The sequence below is a fragment of the Eriocheir sinensis genome, chromosome 65 (genome assembly GCF_024679095.1).
Source record: "Eriocheir sinensis breed Jianghai 21 chromosome 65, ASM2467909v1, whole genome shotgun sequence".
In the NCBI taxonomy this organism is placed as follows: Eukaryota; Metazoa; Arthropoda; class Malacostraca; order Decapoda; family Varunidae; genus Eriocheir; species Eriocheir sinensis.
Genome location: NC_066573.1, coordinates 6423097 through 6446644, shown reverse-complemented (window position 1 = coordinate 6446644; position 23548 = coordinate 6423097). Strand labels below are relative to the sequence as shown.

Genomic DNA, 23548 nt, shown 5'->3' with positions numbered 1-23548 from the left:
TGTCTCCGACTCTAGCTGAGTTTATTCTTATCTCTCTACTATGCGAGTCTCGTCTATGCTGATTAGATAAATAAAATGAGTTTCAAAATTCAGTGAATCTTGTCTGGCCATGAATACATGTAGGTAGTGATAGAGGTGTTCCGATGCTCAAGGAAGACAGCAAGTCTGTGGCAAATCATGCACAGCTGTGACTGGCCATTCAGACGGTCACAACACAGTTGTCTCCATGTCAAGACCCTGCGGCCTAATAGAGGAATACAATGTAAAAGGTTGATTATTACCTTTGTTACATAGAAAATAAAACTGCTCTGATGCAGAAATCTTTTTCACTCAACTTAAAACTGAATTAATTATTATTCAAAATTAAAGTGTCAGTCTAAATGTGATGGAATAATATAGTTGATGTTCATGTTGCAACCATCAAGTTTTCAACACACACACTCCTTGGATGAGTCTGAACAACTGAGCTGACTGACAGATAAAAAAGGGTCAGCCTAAGAGTGCTAGTAAAAGTGGCTCAGTGAGGCTGGTGGCAACATCACCAGCTCTCAGGATAAGCTTCAATGACCATTGCTAGAAAATGCATCAATTAAACACAACAAAACTCATCCCAATGAAGTTGATGAAATAAAAATTGCCCACATCCCATTTTCAAGATATACTTAAGTAGGAATTCATCAACAAAACTTACTGATGTTTCTACTCACGTCCACAAGGCGGGCACAGTCATCAGGGAAGCACACACACACACGCCTCCGTGCTCTTCCTGACTCGTGGTGGGAAGCACACAACACCCCGTGCTCTGTCTGCCTCACGGTGGGAAGTGACAACTGTCTATATACAATAAATTTATTTTCAACTAAGTAAAAATGTTTAAATACAGCAGTGTGGCTGTTCCTCCCCAACCTGAAGCCGTTCCTGACACGGTTCCCAGTGACTTAATTGTCCGAGCTGAACTGCATCAGGCTCAGCCACGGCGCGGCTTCAAGACTCTTCTGCTTGGCACAAAAATGTGGATAACACTTTCTTAAATTTACCCCTAAACAGCTGCATTTCCCGAAGCTTTAACAATTTCTTTTCTTTAAAAAGAAAATCAAGTTCTGAGTGATACAAGTTTTGTTCAATATTTCCACAATTAACCGAAGTCTGTGCCACACACTGATCCAGTGTTGGGAGGAACAAATACCATTTATACAAGTCAGCATTTTGCTTTCTCTTAAACAACTAACTCTCTTTCACTCATTGGCATTAAACAAGTTCAAGATGAGGGAGTCCAACATAGCACAACCACAATTTGCTCTGATCAACTTTGAGAACCAACTTCCTGGACATTCCTCAAGAAACTTTCAATACGATCAACCTCTGCTTGTGTCCAACGTGTGTTTGTGATCTGCAGCAAGACACAGAGGATCTACTCTTCGTGCTTAATACTAACCAACACACACTGACAAGTTTTGAAGCTTAAGTCCCTGTCACCTTAAGTATCCAGGCAAAGAATCATGAGGTAAGTACTCAATAATCAACTGCAACAAAGTTTCTATATGATTATGAATTGTTCCCAGACCCTGGCCAGAGCCGAGGCTGTTCCATGTCATATAACTGTTAACAGGGTTGCTCTGAAGGTTTCCCCTGTGGACAAAATATCACTCTATATACTTATGTAAAAGCCTTTTTTCAACTGATTTTTTTAAGGCCAAGTTTACATGGATATTACTTTTCTGGAGGCTGCAACTACAACTACTACAACCACTACCACTACTACTACCAGTATTACTACATACCATAGAAATGAGTGGTCAACTCTTACATGAGTATATGCAGCAGTCCCTCACAATATTCTTGCTACAAAGATGTCATTATCACTGGAATTTTACATAAAACTTGACTGTAAATCTGCTATTTATGGTCAAGTCTCCATGCATTCAACTCCATCATGATTGCTCCAAGAATATCAACCAATATAATTGTGAACCTTTACAATAACGACTGCAACCACCAAATTATGAAAAGCTATGAGACTCTTGTTAGAGTTTACTACAAGTACTGACAACGCTGTAGTTAGTGAGTGGTACAGTTTTGGACACTAACAATGATCATCGTGCCTCCAGTCCTGCCTCCACAAGATAAAGGACACTTGGCAGAGGTCTGTTGCTGGCATGATATATATTTTGGCCACGAAGACGCTGGCAGCCTTGTGATTCAGGAAGACTCACACGACAACTTGGATCATGTCTGTTTCATTGATCAGAGGCTTTTCCTAATAGAAAACCAGCACAGGGAAATTGTCAGCTGTCATAACCAGGAGAGTATGTCACACACTGGAAGGATAACCCTTGCTGCTGTGGGTAAGCTTCCGTGCTTCACCTGATATTCGTGTGCGGCTGCAGACAGAAATACTGATGCACCTTACTAAAGTTATGAGCCAGCAGCCCTTTATAAAGTGCATGGCAATTCACACCGGGCAGGAGGAGGATGGAAGGTGAGGTAGGGAGAGGAAAGTGGTGGATGAATTGGCAGGAAAGAGACTTATGCACAAGTTTACAGTGCAGTAGATAAGCAGTCCCTTACCAAGAAGCAAGTCACCTGAGCTAGGGGGGCGGATGGAAGGTGAAAGAGGGAGAGGGCAGGGGGTGGTGGATGAACTGGCAGGGAGGAGGAGACACTGCTCAGAGGGGCAACAAGCCAGGATTTTAGCATAAGGTGGATTGATAGTTTTGGCTGCAGCTGTACATAAGGAACACAATAAAATCACCAGGACGTCTCCTGTACAAACCACAAAACATAAGATGCACCCAACAAACTGGAAAGCTAACACTCACGCAGCTGCTAAAGACACTATACTCTTTCCCAGATAGTCTGTTAGGGCAGTGCCCACCCCAAGGCACCAGCTGTGTGCCATTACCTCTGACCTCTTTATTGTGACAGCACAAAGTGGGATGCTGCATCATTAATGTATCAGTAATCACCAATCAATTACATTATCTTGATGGAACAAAGAGTATATGGGAGTGCATTCATGTGAGCAAAAATATGGCATTGGAGTGTGTTGCAGCAGGCTAAAGGAATGGTACTCAGGCAGTGCTGCCACAGGTGAGCATTGTTCTTGACAGGGGCTGGAGTGCAGCAGAGTGCCTCACTACCACTACTTGCTCTCAGCCACTCAACACAGGACAGAGGCAACAAAACAGGGAATGCTTCCACACCATCCTAACGCCACCAACACCACTAAGACATCCTCAGCTAGTAAATCAGGCAATGATGCAATCTTGTAATGCTTCACAGGATGCTGTGGCAAACAGAATACCTGTAGGACTAATAACTGGCTCAAGTGCTACACCCGCCGCACGTACTCATGTGAACATCGCATTGTTTGAAGGACATTTTCCAGGGCTGAGTTTAGGGGATAAACTTTTCCAAGGATATCACTTTTCTAAGGGTGAAAATTACTCTTTAATCAAACATGGGAAGCTGACTTTTCTTAGGGTAAAACTTATTCCTGAATCCCACCCGAGGTAGCCGACTTTCACATGAGTATGCATGGTAACACTCTTTGGGTGTTCCGTTAAGAAAATGTCAGCATGGTGCTGCATTGTCTTCAAAGAATCAAACTGTCTCATTGTTGATGCCACTGGAAGCACTTGGGAGCCACTTACACTGAGCGGAAAGTTCTACTGCATGACTCGGGAAGAACATATGAGGCTTTGGACTAGTTTATTCCTAAAGTATTATTAAGTACCTCTTAAATATCAAATACTATAAATTATCATCAATAATTCAGCGAGGGTAACTTGCTTCATTAAATACAAACTGCCCTAGTCAACTACATTCTGAAAAATACATATGCACATTTATTTAGGAAATGTAGTGTTTGCTCTGAAAATGAGAACTACACATCTGTTGGAATCTCAACCAACAATCAAACCACTGTCTTTTTTAAGTATAAAACGTCATAAATAATCTTTACACAAAGGCATCTCGGAGTGGATAACTTGTGTCACTCTTGAAGGGGGCACAAGAAAAGGAAAATACTGAAGTATTGCCAACCTCTACAACAACACAGTTCACCGCACCGCAGCACTGTGACCGCACCCCCAGTCAGCCGGCCAGAGCAGGGAGAGGAACACAAGTCACTGCACCTCTCCAGTCAGTCAGTGATGCAGGGAGGGGGAGGAAGTCACCAAACCTCTCCAGTCAGCCAGTGGTACAGGGGGGTAGAGGTACAGTCACCACGCCTCTCCAGTCAGCCAGTGGTACAGGGGGGGTAGAGGTACACTGTCACACCTCTCCAGTCAGCCAGTGGTACAGGGGGGGTAGAGGTTCAGTCACCACACCTCTCCAGTCAGCCAGTGGTACAGGGAAGAAGAGGAAAAATCACCACACCTCTCCAGTCAGTCCATCAGTGCAGGAAGGGAGAGGAACACTGTCACTGCACTTTTCCAGTCAGTCCATCAGTGCAGGAAGGGGGAGGAACACTGTCACTGCACTTTTCCAGTCAGTCCATCAGTGTAGGAAAGGAGAGGAACACCACGTCTCACCACACCTCTCCAGTCAGTCCATCAGTGTAGGAAGGGGGAGGAACACTGTCACCACACCTCTCCAGTCAGTCCAGCAGTGTAGGAAGGGAGAGGAACACTGTCACCTCAGTCCAGTCCATCAGAGGGGGGGGAGACTGTCACCACACCCCTCCAACTTTTCCAGTCAGTCCAGCAGTGTAGGAAGGGGGAGGAATGCCGCGCCTCACTACACCTCATTCACGTGGTTTTCCGTCCTAGGCCGCCTCCGCATGGAGAGGCTGTTGTGTCTCCGGAATGGCTTCTTCTCCCGCCAGAACTCCTTCCGGACTGAACTAGAGCGAAGGTCAAAGATATGCTTGCACTTGTCCAGTATTTCCTGTCCCATTTTGGTGTCGCACTCAAATATAAAATCCTTGAACCTGTTTTCTCCTTGACAGGTTATCTGAATATCCACTTTGCCTGTTGAGGAAGAACACTCTAATTAATCTCATCATTACAATTAAACAAGTAAAGAATTTCATAAATGTTTGCCATGCATCAAAGGGTAAACAAACAGAGCAGTGAACAAGACTCTTTCAAGCATTTTGCCTCACAGACTGCCTCCCCAGCACTGACAGAGGCTAAGGATTTTAGGGAGGTAGTGTCAGAGTTGCAAAAAATATCAAACACTTCTATGTCAAAACATTATACACAGCTGTTAAATAATGAGACTTTCTACCTAACAAAGTGGACTCTCCGTTAGTTAATGTTTCCTGTCAGCTGCTGCCTGCCACAGCCTAAAGAAGCTATTGTCCCATGGGTGTGAGCTGGCTGCTCTGGGACTGAGGATGCCATATTTGCGACTCTACAGAAAAGACTAGACCAGATGTGAAAGTTGGTGAATAACTACTCTGCTGTTGCTGTGTGGGGGAGGCGGTGGCTGAGTGGTCAGTGTGCTGGTGCGGCGTTCAAGAAGACACAGGTTCGTCTCCCGCCTGCCACAACAAACAAGCTGGCAATTTTTCAGTCATTGCTGAGTGGCCTAAGACTACCCACATGCTGTCCTGAAGACCACCTATCACCCCAGACTCTAGATTCTCTTGAAAAGAAGATCAAAGATGAACTCCGGGGGGCAGCATGAGCCAAGCAGGACTGCGCCACTATATACCCTTAACTGTGCAACAATGGGCTGGGGCTAACCACCAGGCCCCACCAAGACAGCCTCCCAGTGCCATAAGGGGGAAAAAAGGTGGGGAGAGCCCTTCTGACTAAGCCTCTGTACATTGCTGCTTGACAGGTCTGGGTGGTGAACACACTGGTGCAGACCACAATGGCAGCCTTACCAGACATACAATAACCGACACAATGTGCAAGACTCCAAACAGATTCAGTAGTAACGATTCACTTTCTCTAACTACATAAATGTATTGATAACTATGTCATTGATAGTAACTGATAAAATACCATTATTTGTGATGGAGCAATAATTTGTGACCACGGAATAAATAACATGAATAGGCTGACTGCCAGAATACAAGTTTGAAACTCTCTTAACCCGGTAGCTGTGGGGATCATGTTTCTTAAAGGCCCCTCTAAGCAAATTAATGAGAGAAAATCACTCATGCAAACCATTTCATAATATATATCAACGCATTTGTGATCAGTTTATGCATCATCTATTTTTGGGGTTTATTTCATGGCAAAAATTTGGCCCTACGCTGGTACACGGTAAAGCCACAAATCTGGCCTGTTGCTGCTACCGGGTTAAGGCTGTCTGAGGCCTGAGGGCGAGGCAGGACGAACACTTACCTTTCTTCTCCGCCTTGCGGCTGCAGTCTACCACCTGGTCCATGTTGTAGGTGACGGGTGCTCGGGGGCGCAGGGGAGGGAAGGGACCCGGCGTCTTGGGCTGCAGCGGATGGACTTCAAATTTCTCACCAGATATTCCTGAGATGGAGATGGTAAAGGTTAGGGCAAGGGTGGGCTCCCTCCTATCCTAAACGTGAGGGACAGGTGAGGAGGGACACCTGTGTGCAGGGACAAGGACTCGTGGCGGTGGGCGGACAGTTTCTTTTCCAGCTGACTTTATCCTCATAGTTATGGCTGGCCAGGAACCTGTCAAGGCTGAGGCGGAGAGGAGTGTATGTGGAGCTCTCTCTAGCGTGACTGCCCCTCAGGTTACAGGAGGAAAATTTATTATAAGAAAACAGAGGTGACTTACCTTCTACCTCACTCACAGATGCAGCCTATGATGAGCTGCCTTACACCTTGTCCAGCAGTTATTGGATCAGGAATACATGCCTGACCTTCCCCTTGCTCCCTCTAAAGCACTACTATGGTACAATCTCACCAGGACTTCCAAAATAACTTTTCTACGATAGCAGTGGGTTAGAATGGATACAAGTTTCTACAATAATGACTGGATTTTTCTGAATATCCGTTTTGCTGGAAGGCAGTGACCAGGAGCACCTTGGATGGCTTTTGTTTCCTGCTGCCTTCATGACATAGTTGACAGCCTTGCACCCAGACCCAGGATTTCCTTAACTTATTGTAAGCTGCTTCAAGTAACACTACAAGGATGCAACCTGACTCACAAAGCAATGCAACACTATCTGGAGGTTGTAGCCAAGGTTGCAAGTCATGTATAGCTTGGGAGGTACTGCAAGACTTTCAAAGTCTCTCAGATAAAACATGAAATGTATTACAATTAATATTTTCCAACAAGGAAATATAAGAGTATGTTAATACAGCAAACTTATTCATTAATTAAAGCAAAGTGGTAACAGCAGAGTGGTGTCTTTACGTGACCCCTGCGGAGAGATCGCTGCCGCTGCCACACATCAGTAATTATTAGAACACATTCCTCCTCCACATCCACAAATTAATCTAATAACAGTGCTTTTCAGGCCCCAACTAGACACTACTGGCAAGAGCTTACTGCACATACATCACTCTCCTGGACACCTACCCAGCGAGGCCTCACACTTGCCAAACTTGTAGAGCCACAAAACCCGGTAGGCCTTGTACAGCGTCGCCTCAACCACCGACATGTTGTTGGACTCCATGTGGGGCTCGTGCCTCTTGCCTGCCGGGAAACAAAGGTGAGATGTAACATTCACTCCCTTCAGATTCAGAGTGGTGGGGGTTCTGGGCCTGACATTTTATGGAGACCTCTAACAGGCCAAGGACCAATGAATCAGAGAATGCCAACGTACTGCTGTCACTTACTGTTGTCCCGCACAACGGCAAACTCTGTACAGTTTATGTCAGCGAGTGTCTTGTCTGGGTCCAGTGCAATGCCCGGCTCGTCCTCCCGCTCCAGGTGGTAGTTCAGCCCAGCATCTGAAACAATCAAACATGTTAGTGTTTAAATACTATTTGAAACTCTCACATCTTAAGCTTTATTAAGTGACAGATCCCTTAAGAGAATTTAGTGACAACCACAGAGCCCTCCCCTTCGCCTCCACAACAGAAAGCCTGATGTCAGTCATGCTGCAGGTTACCTGGCAGCAGTATTCCATTTTATTACATATTTTGAGGTGACTTCAGATGGCTATCAATTCTGAATATACATCAATTACATTTTACATGAAGCAGCTGGTGGAAACGTTATTTTCATGTGCCAGGTCCAAGGCTGCCCTGATACCTCAAAGGTGTCCATAAATCATAGAAGCAACCCAACTTAAGTTATGAAAACATAAGAGCAAAACAGAATCTTTCCTCTCTCAATACTTCCATAGCTATTTGAATGTCTCCTTTTAACTTATCCACACTGTCACAGCAAAGTTGTGTTTAAACATTACCAAATTAAATATTTTCCCTCCAATATCATCATTAATGTCATTAACTACAGCAAGCAAGCCTTATGAGAACCTAATTTTACAATATCTGTTGAAAACTAACCAAACTTTATCTATTTTCTTATAAACCAGTTGCATTTCCTAAAGAAATTTCAACTCAAGTAGCCAACCAACTTTACAGCTAAGCATGGCACAAAGAAACCTGTCCTTCTAGCCAGGCTTGATCCACACTCTGCACACCAACGCCCTCCAGGCCTCCCCGCTCCTCCAGACACCATCACAACAAGTCACTACACTTCCTTCATAACCAAGAGACTGAACATTTAGCTTCCCCTCACATAGCCCTCCCACCACCTGACCTGACTGCCTTAAGATTATTGAACAATACAAAACAATCATACCTTTTATTCTGACCATGTCTTTCCTCTTACTTATTGTTCTATTGAGAATTTCTTTTAGTGTGATGTGGCTCTCCACCGTTATCTTACTAAAGGTTCCACCGGCTACATTGCTGAAAAATACAATGAAATTATTAAACCTATCAGCCCACTAAGGTTATTTATATGTCATCTGCCTGTTCATAATGACGGTTTCTTTGCCTTGTTCCCTTACAGAAATTTTCCCCTAGAGGGTGACCATGGTAAATCAAATCCAAGGTCAAGGCCATCACTGTACAACAAACAAGTGTGGCTCACCTGCACCTCGAAAAAATGATAAAGTTCAAAACATTAATCTGATGGGTGACAGGATCTACAAAAACTAATATATGATCAGAGGATGATTCACAATGGATTAGGAACTTGGTAAATACTGTCTAAACTTGATAAGTGGGAGAAAACAATTGCAGGCTGCCTGAGGGATGTTGCTGGACTTACAGCGTGACTACAACCTCTTGCGCTCCCTCCCGGGCACTCTTCTTCTCGACTAGCGCCAAAACATTGAAACCAAACTTTTCAATGACATCTCTCGGCCGCAGGGCCTGGAAGTCCCAGTCCACCTGCCCATCCTCCTCTGCAATATGCAAGGCATAATGCTCCACACCGCCCCTGCAAGGACACACACACACACCTGGTTAGTTCTCTACATCTACTACACAACTAAACTAAACAAGCTATACATATTTGATGAATAAATTCTGCAACAATCACCAAAGATTACAAGACAGCAAAAACAAAGGTATATATTCTGAAGCTGCTGTGGTACCAGACGCTTTATGAAGAAAACCACATTCATTTATAAGACCTGTGCATGAAAACAGTGCATACATTGAATGGTAGCAGGGAAAGAAGAAGAATCCGTCGAGTTTCTTACCTGAGGGGCGGCTGTCTGTTTTCTTTGGTATAGAGCCAGCATATCAGGCCGATGAGATCAATAACCCGTGCTTGGTGACAGTTTATGACGGAGACAACCAAGGGGTAGTTAGGCGCCGGGTTGTCTCCGATTAACAAGTAAATGCTAATGCGACGAGCCTGGACGTTTGTGTGCGTCTGGCGGGGAAAAAGAAGGTTAAATCATCAGGACACAGGACAGGGTATCAGGCCACCTCTCCTTCCGAAATTGACCTCTCTTTCGGCCACCTCTTTTGATTCTTTTTAGAAGCAGCGAGTAGCGGGATTTTTTTTATTATTGTTTCCTTTTTTTGTGCCCTTGAGCTGTCTACTTTGTTGTAAAAAATAAAAAATAAAATAAAAAAAAGGATGACTGTGTTGGGGTGCTGTAAGGCGATAATGACAACCAAATCCTAGTCAAGCCATCCAAACCAATGCAAGAAGCTGCCAAACTTGCACACCGCATTGCCATATCAGTAACGCACATATTATCTATACTTATTAGTGGTGCTCCATTGTCAGTCTACTAATTGTATAGCTAGTAACCCTTGAATCTGAAGTGTCTCCTGCTATCTGAAGTGATTTACTAAATGCCTGGCATGCTTGAAGACTCTAACAAACTAAGAAAGTATTGAAACATGTGAGAGAAGTCTTTGGGAGCAGGTGGCACCCTCTAGTCTAAACACTGTAGCTTTCCCATTTCATTAACCCGGTGGTAGCAGCCGGGATCATGTTTCTTAATGGTCCCTCCAAGCGAGAAAAATGAGAAAAAATCACCCCTCACACAAACCATTTCATAATATATATCAAAGCATTTGTGATCAGATTATGTATCATCTATTTTTTGGGGTTTATATCATGGCACAAATTTGGCCCGTCGCTGCTACACAGTAAAGCCACAAATTTGGCCCGTTGCTTTTACTGGGTTGAGCCGTTCGTGGGAAATTATAATGATTTTGAGATGAAACAGCACAAGTTACAATCACTATTCCACCATACTCAAGGCAACATCTCCTTCTCTAGTACACAGCACCGGCCGGCCAGGAACCACGGAAGCACCACAGGCCGGAGGTGCTTTAATATTTATAAATCTTTAAGTGACAGTGGACTGCCTTTATTATCTTACTGAGGCACTGGGCCATTTAAATTCCATTCTGTTCAAACTCTCAAGTAACAATGTTTTGCCTCCCCTTTTCTCACGGTACAGACAACTCATCAAGGGTAAAACAAGATACAGAAAACATGCCTGTAATGCACCGCTCCTCCACACAGAGAAGGCGGAGGAACTTTGTTGTCTCACTCTATACACATTACAAACATGAATGGCAATTGTCCATTAAGCCTTATCTGGCCAAGGTTTTCCCAGCCTGAAGTCCCTGCCCTCAACACCCTCTGAAGCATGACTAATGAGGATAACAAGAGAGCCAAAAGAAACCTATCAAGTGAAGCAATTTCCAAGAGGCATGGCACTGTTGCACAGAAGATAGACATTGGGAGCCAATAGTTACTGGGCACTAGAGACCTTGGAGACACACAGGCTGGCTAACTCAGGCTGGGTTGCTGCTACACAGGCTTTGTAAAGAGTTGTAACTGGCTGTAAAACTTTGTGGGTGAGGGTGAGCTGTATGCATGCAGGGTTTACAAGTGCAGGTGCTGAAATTCACACATGCCCGGCCACCGCAGGGGACTAAAACATCATATAGCCAAGTATTTCCTTACTTTTAAGTACTATAGTCACAGCCCCTAGGTCCAAGGTGTGCATTATCATGCCCTGGCAACTTGTTGTCACACAGCATGTCCAATTTTGTGGATAATATGATAGCCTACACATGGGAAATAGTTGTCAGTGTCAATAACTTGCAGGCAACAATAACAAATACCATCAATTATAGTACACTTTGAGTTAAAACACATAAGGATTGTTGCAGACAGAGGTTTTCTTAATTTATAAGACCGCTAAATAGAATTGTTAAACAACCCTCCCGCTGTCCTTGCCAAGAAAAGTAGTAGGCTTTAGATCAACAAATCAGCTGTCTGTGACAGCCCTAACATTTCTTAACTGAAAATCAACTACAACTGACAGTATTTGGTTTTGTTGCCTGCGTATTACTGATACTGAAGACTGTTTCCTTTGAGCAGGCTAGCATATATTATCCACGAAGTCAGACATGCTGTGAGGCAGCATGTTGCCAAAGCACGATAATGCACACCTCAGACTTGGGGGCCGTGACTAGAGCATGTCAGATTCACAGTGTCTTAGAGCCATATCCTGCACTTTTTGCAATTCCAATATAAATTACCTTTTGCTATGAAAATAAGCTAAAGTGTCAAAATATATATGGTTCATGGGTGACCTACTGAGCAATCCATCATTTCTTATTAAATAAAATGTTGTCTGTTGTTTCACAAAATTTTTGAAGGACTAGTTACTGTTCTCCTTTACCAACCCTGCCGGCAACATGATTCCAGACTTCAACCTGTCACTGTGAGTTAGGGCTGTGTTCTGTGATGCTTTGGGCCTCATTGTGAATAGCTTGCAGGGCCTCAGGAGAAGACCAGTCAAGTTCTCATGGCTGTTTCCCCTTCATGGTGTAGAAGACTTGTAAAACTACTTCTAGGCTCATGAAACAGCTCATAAAGCCTCAACAGCTTGTATGAGTACCTTTTCAATGGGTGTACTTAGGCACTGTGAGGTCTGGGAATAAAGGCCTTAAACTCACACTCAGGATCTGCCTCTATGTTGACTAATCTTCTGTCTGGGTACGTTAGTGATTACCACTGCTTACCCTTACTGAGCCTTAGCTAGTCAGCATCTGTCTCTCCTGGATCTCTTCTGGACAAACAGGGAATACAAGCAGTCTCTAATTTGGAAGCCAACATACTTACGATACAATACTTAAAATTACTTATGCTTACAACAGGAGCAAGACTAACCATTCCATCAAACTTGGCATATTCAAGAAATGGATTATTTAGACCGTCAGGATATTGCTGCACAAGGCGGGAGAGGAGAGAGACAGGAGCCTGCTGGGGTAGAGGAGAGTCTTGGGGATTGCGAGAAGATATCACAGCTTTACGGGAAAACAGCTCATTCAACTCACTCTCTGCAAACACACAAAAACTGGAGTGATTACCTGAACCTCACCGCTGCTTCAGACGGCTAAGTTAATATATGAACACAGCAGGGTGACCTGGCCCAGAGGCAAATTCCCTTGGGTTATATATCTTTTTTGCTTCAGTCTGTTCAGGTTCAAATACTATGACTCAAAAGTGGTATTCATATTATGAAGTTCACAAAATGTCTGTGTGTACATGCACCTACATGACCTGTGTGTTGAGCCCACATACACAGCCCACACATACATGCACCAACACACACAGGCAGACATTCCTGGGCTGAAATGTTCATGGGTGTTACGGATTAAGTTTTGTATTTGCAAGCAGGACAAGTTTATTAGACAAGTTTTGTTTAATCATTGCTACTCTGCAGGACAAAAGCCTTTCCCAATGTTCTCCACCTCTGTATTTCATGTTGGTGTACACCATCCTGCACTGACAAAGGTTCTAATTTCCCCTCTCCACCAGCTCTTGTCTGCCCTGACTTCTGCAATGCTGGGCTACCACTTTGTTACTTTAGTTGTCAATCCATTAACATTTGACCTGCCCAAGTCCATTTTGTACCCTATGTACCCCTGTCATTCTAATAACTTCACTTCTTGCTGAAAAAAGTAAAAAAAATGCTTGGAGTCTCAGCTGGAAAGTCACAAGAAAGCTGACCTGGCTATGTTTTAACAAGTGTCACCCCTGTGCCCGACATAGCTAACGGAGGTGCATGTTACACCACCCATGGCAGTGCAGCTAAATCAGGTCTTGAAGCATGTCTGGCACTATAGCCTCCACAGGGGTGGTGGCACAGAGCTGCCTCTTTACCCTCACTGAGACTGTCTGCTCACACTGCCCAAGAACTTACTCTTTTTTTCAGAAACACAAGTTTAATTAAAGGGACATGAATGTCTCAAACAGCTCTATTTTTCCTAAAACATAATAAATAAATATATATATATATATATATATATATATATATATATATATATATATATATATATATATATATATATATATATATATATATATATATATATATATATATGTGTGCCAGTGAAGTAGGCTTGCACAGTCACAGGCCCTAAGAAGTAGTAAAAATATACGAGAAAACAAATGTAAGGTATTAACTGCCCACTTTAGAGTTATTAGGCTTTTTCTTTATATCTTTCCACTGCTTTTGGCATTTTGGCACTGACTAGTACGTACATTATGTTTCAGGCAGTCTAATGGTCTAGTCTACTCTCCTTCCAAAAGACAGCTTCTATCTTTGGGATGAATTACTCCCCAGGGTTTACTTCATGATTGATGAGTTTCTCAGCTGGAATCAGGTGAGGGGAGCTCCTGGCCAGCTGAACCTTACTTGACAACTCAAAGTCATTCCATGGATGAGTCAGTACTTATCTAGGGGGCAGGGAGCTCCACCTTACATGAGTACATAAACTTACAGGTAGTCCTTAAGTTATGACAAATGTGACAAAACTAATCACACTTACAATCAGGCCAATAATATTAGTAATACTTGGTTAAGTAATGAGTTGACATTTTAAATATTTCACCATGGGTAGGGCAGTTGTTTGTTTATGCAGCGTTCCCGTGCCTCCTATGCCCCGCCCCACCACATGCTGGCCTCACCCCAGCCAGGCTGTGGCGAGGCAAGAGGGTGGAAGCATGGGTGGGCTGGCCAGCCCACCCATGCTTCCACCCTCGGTTGTTTGTGAAACTCAAGTTGTCAGTACTACTCACACTACAGTTGCTAGTTGCTACTCTACCAAATTATAGGGCAACAGTCTCCTATACAAGCATACTGCTATCTAACAGATGCCAGCTGACTAGCATATGATCAGAGCAAGGGTGGAGTGAGTCTACCCAGTTATCTTCACTGTTGACAAGTCTCTGCTGTGCTGGGCTCACCTGCTACCCCCCACAACTCCCAGCAGGTTGGCGATGAGCAAAATCACAGTCAATCAGCTGATTGTAACCAAAATGGAGTCCCTCAAAAACATCTCCCTCACAATATTCCCACAGTAGGTTTTACAGGCAACCGTTTACCAGAAACAGCAATTATAGTTGAATGAAACGTTCACAGAAGAAACAAGACGCAGCAGAAGTGACACTGGCCATTCATATAACTCATGTCTTTTGTTTACAAACACTGCCCTCCCCGCCAACATAACCCCATGTGCAACGACTTGGCGGGGCATTTGGCTAGTGCCACCACTTGGCAAAACTTGGTTGTGTAACACTGCACAGCGCTGTGTGGCTGAAGGGTCAACTAAACGCAGGGCTAGGGTGATGCGAGCACACGAGGACAGAGGCGGGATGAGGGGGGAAGGTAGGGGGTGCAGGAACATTGCTCTGGAGAACTGCTTAAAGAACAAAGAAAACAATAATGAAAATGGCACCACTGGCACTGTGCACCACAGGCCTTCCACATACACCTATAGACAACAACAACACAAAAGTAACTGAACATACAGGCCTTGCAATACACTCATAGACAACCAAGAAACCAGGACACTGGAGCACCACAAGCCTTGCAAGCACCAACACAGAACAAAGAAGCCAGAGCAATTAAATACCACAAGCCTATCATAAAGACCATTAGAGAACAAAGAAACCAGAACAATGGAACACCACAGGCCTTGCACACAAACCAACAGAGAACAAAGAAACCACAGCCATAAAACAACACAACAGGCCTTGCAGACATCTATAGAGAACAGAGACCAGAACCATAAAACACCACAGGTCTTGCAGCCATAAAGAAAACAAAGAAACCAGAGTAATGAAACACCGCAAGCCTGCCACACAAACCAATAGAGAACACAGAAACCAGAGCCCTACAATGCCACAAGCCTTGCACATACATCAGCAGAGAACAAGGGAACCACAGGTCTTGCACATACACCAATTGAGAACATAGAAACCACAACAGTCATCACCACACGGCTTACACAGAGCAGCCAAACACCAAGAGGACAAAGAAACCACAGCAGAGGAACATTACAGGTCTTGCAAACACCAGTAGAGAACAGATACCAATAGGAACGCCCATTATACCTACAGATGGCAGGTCCTGGTCATTCAGTAACTTGTCAACTATAAATCTCTCTGACTTCCGTGTGAAATTTTTAAGTGTACTGGCATTGCACTGCCTACAAAACTACTTCCTTTATTCCATCCTTCCACTACCTGTAAACTTGTTTCTGAGTACTTCCTTCTTCAACCTGAATTTATCTACCTTGTACTCTTTGACACAAGGGCTGATAACTTTAGTCAGTGTCAGTACTTTCTCAGCATCTCTCACTTATACCCCCCACCCATTCAAAGACTTCAGTACCTTACACTCCGAGTCCTGAAGAATGTCGCTGATGCTGTTTCAATCTTTAACCTCTTATAATTCTTCTCTACACAAATGCCAGGCTTTATATATTCTTTAATAAGCAGACCAGATAATATAGCATAGTCAAGGTGGAGCTTAACTTTTCTTTCTTTTTGTTTAAGTTTTAGCCTATAGCGCAAGTAGGCTTTCTTGGTGGGGCCTACTGGTCAGCCCCGACCCAACCCATTCTGGAGCAGGCAAGTGATCTAGAGTGACATCTTGCTTGGCAGAGGTTCCCAAACATAATTTAAGGACAACTTCCACACTAATATTACTGTACTACACTTATAGAAATAAAAACTTAAGGGTCAGTTCTGTCCCCAGTGGTAATACTGTGATTCCATGGACAAAGATCAGACCACAGCCCACAGAGCACATGCCAAAGATATCAATCTTTTCATGAATTTCTAGGAATTTCCTCAGAACTTATAAAAATGATACATAGCAAAGTCCTAGAAACTTAGGCCCATGTCTGGCTTAATGTATCCATCTGAGGAATGAAGAAAAATTTCAAGCAAGGAACGGAGGGATAGAGAGGAGTGGAACATGCAGGGAATGAAAGGGCAAGGGGGTAAAATTAAAATTATTTTTGTGTTCCTACCCTTGACAACTTACAAGAGCTTAGAAATAGTTGTCAGTGTAACTAGACAGGTAAATAGATGGCAGATAGACTGATGGATATCTTGCACAGATGATGCTTCCAGGTGTGCAGACAGACTCCATTCACAACATACATAATAGCTACCCTCTGACAACCTCTTAGCAATGGCTCATAACAGTAAGCTTGACTCTCCCTTCAAACAGGACCAGTGAACTATTCAAACCTCTCCTATTCCAGTGAAGACTTCAGAGGCAGAATGAGACCTGAATGTATAAATGAGGCGATGAGGAAAGGCTGGATGGGGCAGTAGGAAGAGCAGTCACTTCCTGAAGAAGGCTGACACAACAAGCATGTCCACAGCTGTACACGACTAAGCAAAATTAAGATTAACTCTCCACCAGATGAAAATGAACCCAGTCACTGACCCCAAGAATACACAAGCACATTCCTTGCACATACCAGAATAATATGAATTACAGATCAGCACTGAGCCCTCCACAAGCTAACGATCAAGACAAACCAGAATGCTATGCACATATGGCATAAAAACAAGCTCAGGATAACTTGCTACAATATCCACTGTTACTTCTATGAGAAAACAGAAAAAAGAAACGTAAGGGCCATTCCTCTTAATGCTAACATGTTTTGTCCACTGATTTGACCTTTCATGGCTCAAGAAAGGGACTATTCTGCTCAAATCCTGACAAACAACATTGAATTTAATCAATTGTTCTTTCCAGGGAACCTCTGCTACCAAAGGTTTGCAGAAGCCTCACACTTCCAAGCCTTGACATATCATCACCCAATGGGGGAGTATGCTGCACGGCGTTGCCTCGCCACCCAACGATGCCATCCCTCGAGGCTCCTCCAAGCAAGTCTCCATGCAGGCACTTTTCACATACCTAGTGCCTCCCAGGAACTCTGCAGTACCAATGGCTTCACCTCCTTATACAGTGCCATGTGAGCCATCACCAGAGCCTCCAGTGACAGCAAGGATTACCGTATGATCAGCAAAAATGTCAGTGACCTTAGTATTGGCAATATCAGCTCCCCAGTGACTGTTCCACAACTCTTCCTAATACCTACCCCATACAAGTGTTGAAAAGTGATGGGGAAAGGACACAGCCCTGCCTCACTCCCGTGTTCATGGTAAAGAAGCTGGAGCCAACCCCCCCTCCCCCTCAGAGCACTCTCAGTCCCAGAGTACAGGTCAGTCAATAGACCAACAGTTCTTGCGGGAATCCCACTGAGTCACAGGAGAACCCAGAGTGCCTCACAATGCACTGAATAACAGGCCTTCTTGATATTGCCATAGGCTGCATGCATCCACTGTCAAAACTTACATTAGTACTCCATCAGTACATGTAGCTACCACATGGGCATGGTCAGTCATCGACTTACCAGGCATGAACTTAAGACTGTTAAGATCCCTACAACTCCAATAGTTGGCTATGAATCCACATGAGCAATAGAAGGGCAAGCACTTAGCCTGACATAATAAACAGTGTAATACTGCAGCACCAGTTGCAATCCTGGCAGTTCCCTCTCCCTTTTCAGACAGGGATGATCAGACTTTTTTTTTCAGTCACATGGAATGGTACCAGATTGCCATATGGCAGTCAGCCCCATCCAGCCTTCTCTTCGCTGCACCTCCAGCTCTGAGCAGCTCCACTTTGATGGTACACATACCAGCCACCTTTGCATCCCTCAACCTTGCCACGGCTACTCTAACTTCATGAAGAAAGGGTGGGATTTCTTCAAGGCGTGGGTCAGCATCCACCACTTATAACCCAGCGATTGGGAGCTGCCTGCTTGTAGTATTCGTCATGTACAGCTGATTACGATACTCTGCCCATCCATGTCTGATGCAGGTCAACCAAAACAATGAAGGTGGAAAACCAGTGATGGTTATCTCTTATGTCAGACATTAACCATTGCAATGGATATTGTTTGCCTGTTAGGTGTCTCTTTCCACCACTGCAATGACCTTGAGGAACAGAGCAAAGTGACAAAGCTGTAAGAGGATCAGCTTCATTGAAAGGAATGACTAAAAATAAGGGAAAGGCTTGTATCACATATGGAGGATTGAGGACCAGACACAGCAGCACATTGCTCTCAACAACCTAACAATGACAGCCATCTGGGTTGTGTCAAATACATACACTTTATGATGTTAGCAAAACAAAATCAGATAACAAGGAATTTCAAGAAATGTATCCCTGATGTTTGGTAATGCAGGAGTGAATATTTATGTCAGAAAAGTAATATTCATGTAAAAATTGTCCCTAGAGAAGAGAAGTACATATAAGTCCTCAGAAAATTTTCTATTAGCCATGTAAAAGTCTATGACCTTATAAACACTTTACATTTAGAGTCCCATTCTTGGTCAGGTTCAAGTAATATTGTTCTGGCGCATCACAGCACTTAAGACACACACACTACAGCTGCCAGGAGCATCGAGTCTCTCTGGTGGAGGAGCATAAACAAAACGGATGACACAGAGGAGCACATGCTACTTACTCTGCCCTAGCCACTGCAAGCAGGGCCAAAAAATATAAAAATATAGACATACAGTGGACTTCATAGTAAATATAACAGCTACATATCATCTGGTTAAAGCTTACATTTTGGTAACTAATAATAATAGTAATCATCACTCAGAGAAGAAAGTACTATCTTGGATAATGCATAATTCTGCCTGTGCTCAAAGGGCAAACGTATATCAGCATTATTAGCCAAACCGTGAAGCATGAGACTTGAAATAAACTTTGGCATTATGATAGGCTTGCTAAGCTTAAGCAACACTACAGTCTGGCACTAGAAGCAGCACAAGGGATGGAGGAGTCCTTACCGTCAATTGGAGCTGTACTATGCTTCCATACCACTCTCTTCACCTTGGAGGCATTCTTCTTCTCCTTCCGCATCACCTCCAGCCTCTGAGCAGTGTACGACCTCTGGCGGTGACCCACAAAGTCCATATCTGGAGACCATTCAAGATTTGTATTGTCTCTCTCTTAAGGGCTATGATAAATGATTAAGTCAAAAGAAAAGATATCCTGATGTATGACTGAGGAAGAACAGGATAGTGTCAGGATGGAGAAAGTTGGAAGCTCTTCTGCCATGGCCATCCCCTGGCGGGAGCTCCTAGGAGCAGGCGTCGATGAAATGAATGAATGAATGAATGAACAAGAGGCCTGGAGTTTTAAGTTGAAATATAAATATAATATAAAAAAATGTCGAGAATTCAGCTTCCCATTGAGACAAATGACACATGGAATGATTTAAGATCTTGAGGTGGTTCAAGCAAGGAGCATTCATGAGTTAAGAGATAAAATTTTAGAGATATGGATATGGAGGCAAGATTATGCAACCATGACTCAAATACTGTCAGAACACAGACACACACACACAACTCACCTGGGGCAATGTCAAGGGAGTGTGGTGGAGGGTCGTCATTAATGTGGGGTGGTGAGTCGGTGTTGGCAAGGCATGGGAACTCCACCACGCCCGCCCCACCCACCTCCGGCTGCACCACCACCTCACACAGGCCTGGACGTGGAGAACATAAGAGCATTTTATATCAGAGTGCCCAATGGGGCCAGACATAAGAAATAAAAGTAACCTGCCATCCGTGAATACTTTTTGGCTAGACTCTGATTACTGCATCACTGACAAAAAAAAGTTCAGTGACCCTAACTAACTTAACTAACAGGGAGCAGGAGTGACGCTGGTGGGTGGAGCCAGTTAACTACAATTTAGTGTGATGTGCTTCAGGATACTACTGGCAGCAAGGCAGAGGTAAGTAGAGTTCTGAATGTGATGAATGCAGAAACACAGGGGTGCCAAGGGTGGCAAAGCCCCCCCTGTTAGCAGGTTACATTTACATTCATCTGTTTTTAGTGATCCTAACGTGGGTAAAGGCAAAGCCCCCTGTAGGTAAGAGGTTAGAGTTCATAAAATTAGGTTAGGTACGATTTAATCAATGATCAGTTTAGGTAAGATTTAGTTTGGTTAGATTTGATATATTTAACTATTTACAATAAACGTGTGATAAGCTTGACGCTGCACTGTTGCTGTCACTGGTGGTCAGCGGCTCAATTCTCGCAGCATCAGTATTGACGTAAAGTGGACGAAACTAAAAACTAGCAGAAAAAAAAATGTCCAAAAACAGAGACCTTGGTCTTTATTAAAACAATCTTCACCACCAATTTATATAACTATTTTCAGACCCTGTATAAGAGGACAAATAAACATTACGCAAGTACTAGAGCAGGATGGAAGAATGCCTGTTCAGAAGTTGGACTGTGTAGCCTGTGGCCTGCCGTCTGGTCAGCCGGCCCCCTACACACAGCCTGCCCCGTACACACCGCCTGCTCCAAGTATTACTCCACACCATCACCCGTCTCACAGCAAAGAAGGCCTTGGTTGGTTACTTGGCATGCTGAGATGAATTATGAAAACAGGGGGGTTGAGGGGGGCGAAGCCCCTCATTAGGTAGGTTACGTTTGGTTAGTTAAAATACATTTGGCATGCTCAGCTGAAATGTGAAAACAAGGGGGGGGTCAAAGGGGCCGTCCCTGTTAGGTAAGTTACGTTAGGAAAAGTTAGGTTAGTGTGAATCTTTTAGCCTTGTAATGTGAGCCGGTACAAGTTTAAAATGAAACATTCCACCCTCGCCTCAATGCCAAGCAACTTCCCTCCCTCTCTGGGGGATATAAAAAGAACTGGTGTCTCGCGACAGAAACAGATGGCCGATTATTTGAAACACCTAAATACACAAAAAAACAGTTTCGTCCGACAGTGTCCCACGGGTGTTGTTCTCAAAATTTACCCCGCCCCCTACACACACACACACACACTGGTCCTCTGGAAGGCCCTGAGCTGCCCCGCCTCCACCACCAGCCACCGAGTACAAAAGAGGCTGACCCCCGAGGCCCATGACAGCCCAGCCCCGCCCACCCCCCTTAGTGCCCCGGGCAGGGCTGGCCGTCTGCTGGGCGGGGGTGGCCGCCACACCCACCCGTGTCATCGCTGGTCACGTAGGAGTTCTGGACGTGCGACAGGATCCACTGCCTGTCGTCGTACGTTGCCATCGCCGTGCGCCGCGCAGCTCGCCGGCCAGGGCGGCCACCACACGCCGCCTCACTCGGGGCCGTCTGGCCGCCCGCCGCCGCCCGCCATGCTCAGGCCGCCGCCCGCACGCCCCCACGCGGCGCCCCCGGAGAGTGGCTGTCAGCGGGGCGGCGGGGAGAGGGAGGCAGGGCGCGCGCCGGCCAGGGAGGACAAGATGATGGGCCGCCAGCCACCCGGGCCAGTCCACTCCAGTAGTAGGCGTGGGATAGGCCTTTGGAACGGCGCCCACTTGCTGAAGACCTTGTTCACTAAGGCTTCGTCTTCCTTTCCTGTTCCTTTGCTTTTTCTCTTTGCCTTTTCCTGGAGTACACTTGTGTGTTCTTGTTTTTCTTTTCCTGGCATCCCACGTACAGTCTTTTCACAGATTATTTTCTGGTTTCTTTTTCTTCAATTGTCAATATGTCAATTTATGTGCTAATATATTACCAAGCATATCACCTCTATTCCTGTTTCCTATTTTTTGTATGAAGTTAAATTCAACTTTGAGGTCATCATATATTCAGGACAATCTAGCTACTATAAAAAAGGCGTTTTATATAGTAGGCTATTTGTTTCATAACCACAGCATGCATGGAGTCACTACATTTTTTTTCTTGAAATATATATTCCTCCAGTATAAAGGCAGTGTTAAATTTGTTCTCGCTCACGTACGGCTGCAGCCAATCCCACGTGTATAGATATATCCATAGAGACTCGACAGTGTAAAGATATTAGTGCAAATCGAATGTTCTTTTGATGTCTGCACTGCGATTTATATAATGTTCTCGTTACTTATAGCTATACAAGTAGGCACGTGCACTCGAGGGAGAGGAATTATATAAGAAAGCAGGGATTCAAATAGCTGTTGGCTGCAAATAGTCAGAGGATCTTCAGAGGGATGATTCCACATTTGCGGAAACTTTCCTTGATATTATGAAGGCGCGTACATGGACTGTTCAAATGGCATCCTCAGTATAGCCTACCCTATATAGGAACATTTCTTTTGGCAAGTCATTGGTTTCCCCGAATGCACTGGCCAAGTTTGATTACCTTTCCAAGATGACCTTTGAAACTTTTGTATACAGACACATCTAAGGGCTGACACATGTGACTGGTGTGATATGTAAATGCAGAAAAAAAAGTCCTTCAGTAGTAAAATATTTCATGAAGTTTCCCATTGATCGGAAAGAAAACAAGAATTATCCCCAGGGTAGACTCACCAAATATATGAAGTCGCCGTTTGCAAAGAAAAAACACCAGGATTTCTGAGTTGCCATCAAGATTTAACAAAATACAGCTACAACAGACGGAAACGACCACACAGCCACCTTTATTAGAAGGCGGCCTTACACCTGGCAGCATTTTTGGTCTGGGTCTGGGTCTGGGAGCCCTTCTCGCGGCAAGTTGTCCGCAGCTGAGCGTGTCCGTCTTGTATTGCTGACTGGCGGCTGGGTAAACAACATGTCGACGCCAATCAAACAGGAAATGACAGATGCAGATAATAAAATTTGGAGCCGGGAGGCCGAGGTGGCATTGCTAAAGGAAATGAGGCAACATCGACACGGGACCCACAAGATAAGCTCTACAAGAGGCAGAGTCTGCGCAAAACAACTTTTGAGAGAGTGGCAGCAACATTGCGGGATGTTTATCTCTTTATCGAAGGAGGCAAGGAACGATTATTTTCGTGTATTATATAATCACACTATGTAATGCCTGGGATGGCATGT

General features: G+C 44.3%; 1 protein-coding gene across 5 annotated transcripts; it reads right to left on the bottom strand.

Moving 5' to 3' along the window:
* Positions 1-837: 837 nt before the first annotated feature.
* LOC126987541 (target of rapamycin complex 2 subunit MAPKAP1-like) lies at positions 838-22086 on the bottom strand. 5 transcript variants are annotated; one of them, XM_050844581.1, is made up of 14 exons: positions 21730-22086; positions 20127-20258; positions 19561-19689; positions 12556-12725; positions 9605-9780; positions 9169-9339; positions 8695-8804; positions 7722-7835; positions 7462-7578; positions 6303-6440; positions 4691-4973; positions 4433-4592; positions 4332-4380; positions 838-4232 (listed from the first exon to the last, which is right to left on the bottom strand). In XM_050844581.1, the coding sequence occupies exons 1-11, from the start codon at positions 21800-21802 to the stop codon at positions 4741-4743; spliced, it is 1563 nt and encodes a 520-aa protein (XP_050700538.1). In that variant the 5' UTR covers positions 21803-22086; the 3' UTR covers positions 838-4232; positions 4332-4380; positions 4433-4592; positions 4691-4740. The 5 variants fall into 5 exon arrangements, with proteins under 5 accessions (XP_050700538.1, XP_050700537.1, XP_050700536.1 ...); XM_050844580.1 differs by having other exon boundaries at positions 838-4281; positions 4332-4592; XM_050844579.1 differs by having other exon boundaries at positions 838-4380.
* Between the last annotated feature and the right edge of the window lie 1462 nt (positions 22087-23548).

Bases quoted from the DNA above. Each gene is read 5' to 3' on its own strand.
- LOC126987541 (XM_050844580.1), bottom strand. From the start codon at position 21,802: ATGGCAACGTACGACGACAGGCAGTGGATCCTGTCGCACGTCCAGAAC. The intron at 7,579-7,721 runs GTAAGTGACAGC...GTTTCCCGGCAG, and splicing joins TGCCGTTGTGCGGGACAACA to GCAAGAGGCACGAGCCCCAC. The intron at 4,974-6,302 runs GTAAGTGTTCGT...CTTCCTCAACAG, and splicing joins CCGCAAGGCGGAGAAGAAAG to GCAAAGTGGATATTCAGATA.